This window comes from Plectropomus leopardus, chromosome 9 (assembly GCF_008729295.1).
Source record: "Plectropomus leopardus isolate mb chromosome 9, YSFRI_Pleo_2.0, whole genome shotgun sequence".
NCBI classification, from domain to species: Eukaryota; Metazoa; Chordata; class Actinopteri; order Perciformes; family Serranidae; genus Plectropomus; species Plectropomus leopardus.
In genome coordinates this window covers 11,252,100-11,263,153 of record NC_056471.1, presented here as the reverse complement: position 1 = coordinate 11,263,153, position 11,054 = coordinate 11,252,100, and the positions used below count along the sequence as shown (strand labels likewise).

The 11,054-nt window shown below is 36.9% G+C and overlaps 1 protein-coding gene across 1 annotated transcript; it reads right to left on the bottom strand.

Moving 5' to 3' along the window:
* Positions 1–6,269: 6,269 nt before the first annotated feature.
* Positions 6,270–10,763, bottom strand: il12ba (interleukin 12Ba). The gene is made up of 9 exons (XM_042492868.1): positions 10,695–10,763; positions 10,019–10,201; positions 8,901–8,988; positions 8,532–8,807; positions 8,293–8,395; positions 7,709–7,950; positions 7,432–7,604; positions 7,005–7,126; positions 6,270–6,415 (listed from the first exon to the last, which is right to left on the bottom strand). Exons 3-9 carry the CDS (start codon positions 8,986–8,988, stop codon positions 6,367–6,369), a joined length of 1,053 nt encoding a protein of 350 aa, XP_042348802.1. The 5' UTR covers positions 10,019–10,201; positions 10,695–10,763; the 3' UTR covers positions 6,270–6,366.
* Between the last annotated feature and the right edge of the window lie 291 nt (positions 10,764–11,054).

The window sequence follows — 11,054 nt, the reverse complement described above, 5'->3', positions numbered from 1 at the left end:
AAGCAACGTGAGATAAAATGTCTCTCACACTGCCTCACTTTTACGCACACACGCACACACACACACACACACACACACACAGATGTAGACACACACACACGGTCAGAGCTATCCTTCAGCACATTTGTTTGATTGTTGCCGGCTCTTTCGCCATGATCCTGTCTGCCTTGGTCGGCATGCGGGCCAGCGCGAACACTCTCGAGGCCCCTGGGGTGGCATATATTTATATCCCCGAACACCAACACACACTGTTAGCCCAAATATCAATGTCTCAGTATCCAAAAACAGAGATGTCAGATGATCCTACCATGTTAATACTGTGATTTACTAACTCCATGGCACCCAGACATAAAGGTTTGCAAAATATCTCCGGTCATTACGCATAGCCAGGAATGCGCACGCCATGTAAACGATGTAAAGGCCTGCGGTGTGTGTATTTGTGTATGTGTGTGTGTATACGATTCAATCCAAGTGTCCACATATGGGAAGGGTATTAAAAAAACCCTGCGTTATAACTCTAATAGACATTTTGAAGTAAGTGATCAGAAAGGAGTTGTAGGCGCCGCCGTCCGCCTCCATACAACCGCCAGATGTTGTCGTAAATCAAAAGGTTGGGCTGATGATAATAATGGCCTGATTGAATTGAAGACTCATAAAAATGACTAGTTGTAAAAATCAGGCATATGCTTATGAGAATGGGCCTTATGTCTAACAATATGCTCTCCAGTCGACATAAAAGAAGACGAATATAGATGTAAACCATTTAAATGAGAAGCCAGACATCAGCAGAATGCAATTTCTGTGATAACTACATAAAATGAGTGCATACACTTAAATTGTTTCTAAAACATGCAAGGGAATATTTCATTGCTAATAAACAGAAAGAAAAAAACAAACTTAAAGACACATTAGGGGCAAACAACAACAAATACTTTGCACTAGTAATGAATAACAAATTGTGATGAATTATGTTGAATTTTTCCTGTCTGTGCAACACATCCGTGAGACTTCTCAATGATGACCTCTCCCATCCCACTTCAGGTGACGGGAGGACTTGTCAAGCACAAATGCATTTTTTCCTGTATTCAGTGCAATGTTGCCATCTAGTGGCTTTACATGGTCATTGCATGACTAAATTCACAATATTTTGCGCCCACTTTAAATTACTCCTATTCTCAAATGTAGCACTTGCATAGTAAGCAGAATGCAGATAAATGCCATCTGTCCAAGATGCTGTTTCTCTGTGCCCATTAATTAACATGGTCAACAAATGTGGACAAGGTCACTGAGATTGTGGATTCATGAGAACAAGTTGTGAATGTAATTGATCATGCAGGCAACATGAGAAGATAAACTGTTGGAATAAATCATGTGGATTCAGTTTAAATCTGTTATTGTGTTAGGGACAGTTTTCCTTGCTGTTGCCAGTGTACCCAACTATCAGCCAAAAAAAAAAAAAAAAAAAAAAACCCACTGAAACAGGCCTTTATAGCAGAGTGTTCCTCCTCAGTTACCTGCCCATCTACTGAGATATACAGCCACCTCATTAACTACCACTACACTATTGGTTAAGGGGGATTTACCAAGACCAAGATAAAATTTTCTAATGTGTGTGTTCTTGTTTGAATGAACACGTCTTTGTTTAGAAATTTTAAGTTACTTAGGGGACACATTTTACTTTTTTTTTGGAGGAAATGCTATCGTATAATACCCACTGAAGGCAGATGGGAAAATTCTGTTCGTTTCAGACAGTTAAGTTGCACTTTATTTCAGAATGACTACAGCATGGGCTTTTTTGACCACACTTGATATGCTTCAATTCTAACAAATCCTATTTTTTTTAATGCAAAATAATGCAATTTCATCCATTCAAAGATCTAAATGGTCTGGGACCCTATTTCGATTATTTATGAAGGGATTCCAAAATTCCTTGGCTTTTAAGCCCTAAAAAAACAAAAAAACGCAGTGATTGTCTAACTGCGGCTCCTCCTCGCCCGTTGCAAAGGTCTGTGGGTGACGGCCAGTTCAGCCATATATTTTTTTTGTTGTATTAACTGTTTTATTGTAAGAAATAATTTGTAGAGGCCTAAGGGACCTATCCAGTGATCAAGTAAGATATTAAAGCTTAGGTTAAGGGAAGCATGAAAAAACAGAACATTGTGTAGCACTTTTTCTGTCACGATCGATCAGATTTTCCCAGCAACCCCTTTCATTCATCCAATATGTTAACATATCTCGCATCATGTCCCGGTCATACTTTGGTTTGCTTCTTCTCAGTGCCACAACATATTGAAGCTTTGATTTGTTTTTCTTTTGAACTCATTTTAGGTGCTAAACTGAAATTAGCTTTCTTCTCTAATGTCACATTCCCGACTTAAAAGAGCAAAAGTGAATCCACCACAAATCTGTCTGCCTCTTCTGATCAGCAGAAAGAGTTCAATATGTTTTAAAACAGCAGCATCAAGAATCCACTGACCACTAAATTTGCTGTGAATTTATGGCAAAACAGTCCAACAGTTTGATTTCATTTGTACCCTTTGACTCTGCATTAAGAAGCATACTGCGGTTTGTTCCAGTGAAGTAATGTGAGACATGCAGCATAAAAGAAAACATCATAGTGAGATGGAGCCAAGGTCAAGGCTGACTCATCAGTACTCATAATGTACAGTTAATTATCTCAATTATCTCAGTTAATTTACAGTACATAACCAATTCACTTCTTTTCATCCACTGTGAGCTTTTTTTGAGGCATGACATGCTCATGTCAGTGTAGTGAAATATAGATCGCTGCTGAGATAGCTCACAAAATGTTTAAATTAAGAGCATCCCATTAAAAACATTGTAAACTAGAGCTGAAACGATCAGTTTCTTAATTGATTGTTGTTTGAGTAATATTTCAAGCAATAATTCAAAACACTATTGTTCCTGCTTATGTGAGAATTTGATGTATTTTGGATCATATATTATAGTAAAGTGAATATCTTTTGATTTTGGACTGTTGGTCAGATAAAACAAGCAATGTAAATATGTGACCTTAGGCCCTCGGAAATTGGAATATGCATTGTTTTCTGACAGCTTCTTGACAAAAAATGTAATCAATAATTTAGAAAACAACTGTCAGATTAACTGATGATAAAAATAATTCTAAGTTGCACCCCTATCTTCATTATTGAACAGCAGAATCTAACATATGGGTCCATAATCTGCAACTTTCACAAAGAGAGTTACAGACACGCTGATTCAGAAGTGCTGAATAGTTACAAATGCCATTTTCAGCAGCGCATGACATGCATTACAACAGCTGCCGTCGATCACATTGTTCTTGCCTGTGACTTGACATACAGGGGGAAACAGAGAGACAAAAGTAGAAACATTTCCCCAAAAGGTGTCAGGTGCCTTTTGCAACATAAAGCAAACAACAAAAAATCTCAAAACGTCAGAGGTGTCGGATTAAACGTACGGTATGTTGGCCCCGAAAGTGCTCACATCATCACTTGACCTCTTCTGCTTTTCATGACGGGAAGTCAAGACAAGGTTTACCGCAACCTCCTGACCAGCCAAGTAATAGGCCAATACTGGGAAGAGTGGCTTACTATTCTGTTGGTGTGATGTTGTTTGTTTGGGCTTTTCTCACATATGATGTGGAATTTTGGGAATAAGTAAAATTATGTAACCACTCTTCTAGTGCACTGCAATTTTGGGTTGTTTGGATCTGCTTTTTTATTTGTGAAGGGTGATTAGTCACCATAGAATAATACTGTAGTGTATTCAACTAAAAGTTTCTTTCCACAGCACCCATTCTGTTTTTATAGATTAGTGGTGTAAAAGAACGACACAGCTCTCTCCACAATGGGATTTAAAATCTGAAGATCTGTATCTGTTAGTGGACATAAAAGACTAATTATCTGGACCACAAAGCAATATTTATATTTGTACTTGGTACATTTTCTTAATTTACTGAAGAATATAACATTATGTGACTGTATGGTTATATAGAATTCAGAAAGAAAAAAAAACAGCATGCAGTTTGTCTTAGTTTCAGTTTTGACTGCATCACAACCTGCTGTGGTTTTCTGTTATTTTAGTCCACATATGTGTGATGCTTCCAAGTGTTGTGGGAAAGATTATTTGACGTCTAACGAAGAAAAATCATAACTTTTGTTTGAATTTTGTTAGTTCAGGGGTTAAATACTAATCGGTGTGCACTCACTGAACCAGAGGTTGCCAACAAGTACTGAGATCTTTAACTTACATGAAGGTAGTGATTCCATGGTGAAGAATGTCCTTATTACACGTCCTGCATTCAAGAAGACACAATTTTTATAAGTATTAACAGCAAAATGTACTGAAAGTATCAAAAGCATGAGTACTCATGTAAAATATCCTCACTCAGTATTGTACTCATCATATATATTTGGAATATTATTATAAATTAATTGACGTGCACATTAAATGCTGTCATGATAGAGCTAATCTGAAGAACCTTACAACTGTAGTTACATTCTCCACTGTCTGAACCCCTGGAGAAAGTTGATGGATGATGAGGGGAATAACAATGAACCATAAAATGAACAATATTGCTGTTGCACATTAAAAATGCTCTAGATTTAATGTAATTTTTGCTTTTTTTACTTTTAAAATATCACAAACTTTTACTTGATCAGCACAGAAGAATATAAAACAATCCATTGGCTCAACTGTTCACAGTTTTGCAATGAGGGGTCACATTCTGCCAAAAAAAAAAGAGAAACTGTTGCACTAGACCTAGGATACTCAACTTGTCTTGCCCAGGGGCCACCTTTGCAAAATGACAGGAGGCTAGGGGGCAATTGATAAACAGACATTAATAATATGTATCAGGCAGAATAAAATTTGATAGAATGTATAACCAGGGCATACTGTTGCAGCAGCCCTGTGCAGCAAACTGCAGCAGCCCTGCACATGCGTATTGTGCGTATTATTTGCATTCAAAGAACAAAAATAACAAAATAAATAAAATCCTCCAAATGTGGCCTGTAGGCTGCAAGTTGCGAATCACTGCATCTTTTGATGCAAGTCACTACTAAATTAGGACTGTTACAAGCACTGGACTAATTCCGCTAATTCTGGGAGTAAACTACGATTAAACCTCGGTCACTCATTGTACAGCTGAGCAATAGACACTCGGCTGTCAGGGGGAAAAGTTACTGAAACTGAAGATGTAATCAGTTAAATCCACTAACAGCACACACATCAGCCCCTTTTGATTAAGACATCAATGTCTTGCTGTTAACACCTTACTATCAATATCCTCTATGTGAAAGTCTGCTCATAGGGATGACTTAAACAAAAGCATATTAAGGACCTCCGTCTGAGAGCTCAGTTTTCATGTCACTGTGCACAGTTCAGGGATTCTGAACAGACTAATCCCTCCATTAGGCTGTAAATGAAACACTTGATTTTTAAGATTTGTTGTTTGTCTGCTTATGTAAAATGATAGTTGTTGAACTCCCTGATGTGCTTTATGATGTATGATGTAAGTACAGAATGATAAGTCCCAAAATTTGGTGGTGCATGTGACAAGTCCGTAGTTATACTCAGGAGGAGAAGGCCACAGAGAGCAAGACAGAGATGGGAGGAGAACGAAACACAAAAACTACATGTGTCTCTTGGCATGCGGCAGAGGAAATACCACACATGCCGTATCTTCTTTCAGAGAACAGGCAACACACATGTTACAAAGCTGAAGGAAGGTTCTGTGATTTGTTGCTGTGTGAGGAGAATTTCCACCAAAAGCCACACTCTCACCTTTCTGGTCACGGAAAAAGCCAGAAAACTTTAAGCAGATGATGACATTTAAACCTGTTGTTTTTTGGTCAAATAGAAACAACTATCTAGGTTTCTGTTCTCTATTAAAAAGGTACAAGGTTGGGTGTTTGTACTATAATGCACCAGCCTTGTTTAAGTAATATGAGAATGTGGTACTATAGGTATTTTTTGTATAAAGTTTAAAGAATGATTTCCATGATGTTTATTTTAAGTTTTAACATCAGTTATTCTTATAATGGCTCGGACAAGCATGAAGCTGTTAATAATAACTGTGAAAAAAAGGAAAATCTAATACAAAGAACATGTGAGTTAGTAATGGCTTTCAATAGGCAGGAAACAAAAAATATTATGTTAAATATTTTATTTCTTCATTTATTAAGAGATGGATATTACAAACTACATGATATATGAAAAGATAAATATATAAACTCATAAATAAATGAATGAAACCTTTATCGCTCATAAGGGAATTTGTCTTGCATAACCTTTTTAAAACATAATCTTATTATAAGATGTCCAGTTTGGGGATTCTTCCTGGTTTTAAGCTCATTTTTTGTTTTACTGATGATACTTCTTCTTGTTCTTGTTCTTCTTGTTTCTCCCCAATCTGTAATGTAATACAATTAACAATGAAATTGTTTTTAAGTTACTCAACTATCACTATTTTCTGATTATATTCCAAGACAGCAAGCAACATGTATTTATATAGCACTTTTCCAAATAGAATTTACAACTCTGTTTATATCATTTCAGTTTCTGAGGTCTAGCTTGAAGCTGTCAAGAAGATAACTATGTAACAAGGTCAACTTATTAGTGCAAAACCAGCAATAACATACATAAGAAAGTAACACAGGGTAAAACTGTCTTACATTTTATCATCTTTCTATGACTATGACAAGACCCTTTCTTTTATATAAAATTCACATCTCAAGCAAATGCCATTTTACAGAATCTTTGACTATCAAAAGACAGCACAGAAAGGTGTGAAAATGTCTTGCGTAGGAACAAAAAAGACAAGGAGGGAGAAAGACAGTCTGTCACAGACTTAAAGCTACTGAGAAAGTACACAGTTTAGGTTACTGGAAAGATGAGAGTCGGAGAGCTTAAAAAAGCTGGACAGTCTTATAATAACTGGTTAGCATTAGAGAGGGAATAAAAGTTGTATCTCCCACTTTACACCATTGGGAGGCACTGACCTGATGTGGCTCCATTCGCTCCACTGTGAGTCACAGAGAGCATCCTTAGCTCGAACACAGACAGCCTGAGCTTTGTGCTTTACTTCAAGATGACAAATGTCTGTAGAGTCGACTGTCAAAGTCTAAGAAATCAAAATAAACAACATAGCATCACCGAAGTCATGTAACGTACCCATTCGTGAGACTTTTGAATGCAGTTCTTTTGTTACCTGTGGGATTTTGTCACTTGCTAAATATTTTATTATTAAGTCAGACTTTTAAAAAAAAAATACTTTCAATCTGCAATTTCGTTCTTTTTGTTTTTGATAAAATGGCATTCAATTTACATAGTAAAGTCTGACATTTTTTATTTCTTTCATTCTGTGCTTTAGTGTTTTTGATAAAGAATTACATAAAATGTACATCACAATCAGCTGGTCCCTCTTACCTTAGTGGCTTTTAAGTCAGTGCATGGGTTGTCACACCTTCGACATCCCCTCCTGAACTGTGCAATTTGGAAAGTGAGAGGGAAGTAAGAGTAGGGACTGCTCCAGGAGCTCGGGTAACTCCACTCTATCATCGTAGTGTTGACTTTTCTGATTCTCACCTTGTCAGGTTTCACTATAGAAGGCAAAACCAAGAGATTAAAATAATGACAGGAAGAGAAAGAAAAAAAATCAGATGAAAAAGAGCGATGCGTTATGTGCAGAAATAGAAAAACTCACAGATCTCTGACAGGTAAAAGAATTTCGAGTAGTTCTCCACCAGGAAGTGCTCCGTCCTCACATAGACAGTGAAGTGGATATGCTGGGTCTCTTCTGCGTAGGGACAGTGCTGTTCATCCACGCACAAGATCCTGTTTCCGCTGTTGTCCACTGAACATTTGAAGTTACTCTGACTTGAAGAGCACATCCAACGTTGACCGCTGGCCTCCGCAGAACACTGGGTGCCATCGTTGCCAGTCACACTGTATGAAACAGCATGAATGTGTTTTTTTTATGCAGAACACATACTGTTTTCTATAATTTTGGCTTTGATTTTCATGCCAAAAAGCCATCTCTTCTCATAGATAGGTAAACGAGTAGTTACCGATAGAAGTATTACAGATGCAAAACGGGGAGCATTTACAGCTGTATTATTTTAATCTGAGAACCGATCCCAAGATATGAGCTTGATCCCTAAATTTGATTCCTTTCATGAGGAGGTATTTATGGATGTCACTGTGTAGTCTCAGCTCTGACATGAGTCAGAACACTGTGTTATTATTGGAGAGCGAAACAGAAAACATTTCAGCAGTTTGAGAGCTTACCGTCGAGCTTTGATAAATGCCACTTTGCCAATGCGACTGCTGTGCCAGGTCCAAGAGCAGTGGAACTCTCCATTGTAATTTTGAGTGGAGCACTTTAAATAATCTTATAATGAGAGAAGTAAGATAAACATGCAAAGATGGGAAAACAAACAAGAGGCAAATTATCAGATGAAATCCTTTAAATATCCCCGATTCAAGCAGCTGTAATAACAGTGATATTATTTCAAATCTGACCGTACCTTGGTCGTTTTTCACAAGGATCCTCCTCCTGTTAGTGTCGTCCTCTTGGATCAGAACCACAGTGTAATTGAGGAGTGATCCATCCTTGTGGTGGCAGGTGTAGTTTCCTCCTCCTAAGCTTTCCTCCAGCTGCACCAGATATGTGTTTCCTCTGTGTTCTTCCTCCTCTCCGTTCTTCCTCCAAAAAATATCTTCATTCCTTATAAGATCCTCTGGAAGCTCCAGGCAGCTCAGGGGCTGCTGGCCCACGGTCCCATCCACCTCCACAACCAAAACTAAAGGAGGACATGCAGGTATTCAAAGAGGTTTTAAGGAAGAATTATTTAAACTCGAAGTGAGTAATGCGTTTTCACAGAGATCAAACATACCATGGGGCATCAGAGTCCAGTGGCTCATTGGATTTTGATGACTGACTTGCAGTAATGCACAGACAACACTGAAAACAAATAACTTCATCTGAAAAACAAAGAGAAGCCAGAGAGAGAGAAAGTAAGGTACTGAGAGAACAAGGGAAAAACAAATGAGAAAAAATAGAACAGATATGACTCCTTAATGCAAAAGCCAAAAGAGATTACATCTTAAGTTAATGACCAAAGAAAGCCATAAACCTATTTATTAAGTAAATGTTACAATTTAAGTCTAATAATTTCAAAAACAAAAGCATGGAAATTATCAAAATAATATAACATTAATGAATGAAACCAAAATAAAATGAAGAGAACACAACACGTCAATAACCAAAAACACAGGCTGAAACAGTTACAGAATTCAGATTTTTTTTTACATTAGCAAAAATCCCACTCACATCAATTTTCATTAACATAATCAAAATTGAGACAAATCTTAAAATTACTTTAAAATGTTTACCAAAGTTACAAAGAACCACTAGCTATGTTTTTATACCTATGCACATGAAAATGTAGGTACATTTCTGACTGATTTTAACTATGATTGTTTTTAACCCATTTTCTTTATTGCCTCAATTATTTTGCTTGATTGTAAATTATAACTTTAAAAAAATAGATATTTTATTTACTGATATTGTGTATTTTAACTGTTTGTTTAACTTTGTTTTTTTACTGTGTACTCAGGTCTCCCCTGAAAATGAGATCTCGATCTCAATGGGACTTACTTGATTATACATGTGATCAAATTTATATATAACTAAATGTAGGCCTACATAAAATAAAAATAAATACTCAAGAATTATTTCTAGGAAATTGGTAACAAATTTCCATCATATTATCCTGAAAACATCCAGACCAAATTCAATTAATAATACTGGTAAGGAACCATTATCAATCGCACAAAACTTCGACATTTTATTCAGTACTCTATCTTAAACCTGCAGCAACACATTTTTAATGTGTTGCTGCAGGATTAGCAAATAAAATGGATTAATCTATTTTCAAAAAGATAATAATAATAGCCTAAAAAGAGAGTTAAACAATTAGCAACTTAACAAATGAGCCAAAAAAGATCTTACCTTGGCCTGAATCTCGTCGATGCTGTGTTTCTTGGTTGCTTATATACATGCTGGAAAACTTCCCCATCATGATCCAAAACAGAGAAAAGTCCAGAGGAACTTCGCTTTCCAGGCGTCTGGGTGAGTCGAGGCATTCAGCCCTGCTCACTTCCACTGCCACACTCACCTTTTTTTTTAACCACTCTTTGTATGATAAACATTTGTTAATCATTATTACCATTATTGTAATCATTATTTCAGGGGTAATCTTGGTTATTTGTGCCCTTTTAATATTAACATGGTTTGCTGGTGCAGTGCCTTTCAGGTTACCGTCAGACTGGCATGTTTCTTATTTCATTTTCAGTTTCAGTTTGGTCAGGACATTTTTTTACACTGGCACCCGGGGGCAGGTTGACACATATCAGTAGTTGCGGCCAAAACTTTATTGTCAAGTTTTTTTTCCCCAGAGCCCCTTTGAGCTGTCACAAAACTATTAATGCACTTGATAGCGGTAGCTAACGTTAGCTTAGTTTGCTGTTGACGGTGCTACGTTAGGTTACCTGCACATCACCTAGTTTAGCATATTCAGTGTCACAGTGATGATACGAAATATTTAAAAATGTATCATATCATTTTTGTAAGAGGCGGATTTGAGGAAATCATTTTAAGGGATGAAAACAGTCAGAAAAATACCTACTTTAACTTTAAAGGTCCAGAAAAGTTTGGCGTTGCACCAGGAAATGCACGGGGCCGTTAATTGCTCGTGTTATTGCTGTCACCTGCAGTGACAGCAATAACACTTCCGGTCCAAATCCTTCAGAATAAAAGGTGTCTTGTACAAGCAGTGGTGAAATGTCACCAAGTGCATTTACTTAAGCACTGCAGCCCACTTAAGTATGAAACTGAGGTTCTCGTACATTACCTGAGTATTTCCTTTTCATGCCACTTAATACTTTTACTCCACTACACCCCAGAGGGAAATATTGTACTTTTTACTTGACTACATTTATCTGACATCTTACAAATTAAAATTTTTGTATGAAAAACATAGAAGTTT

Coding starts and splice junctions, on each gene's coding strand:
- il12ba (XM_042492868.1), bottom strand. CDS start 8,988: ATGAAGTTATTTGTTTTCAGTGTTGTCTGTGCATTACTGCAAGTCAGT. Junction 8,396..8,531: donor CCTTGTGAAAAACGACCAAG/GTACGGTCAGAT, acceptor TCTCATTATAAG/ATTATTTAAAGTGCTCCACT. Junction 7,127..7,431: donor CTGACTTAAAAGCCACTAAG/GTAAGAGGGACC, acceptor TTGATTTCTTAG/ACTTTGACAGTCGACTCTAC.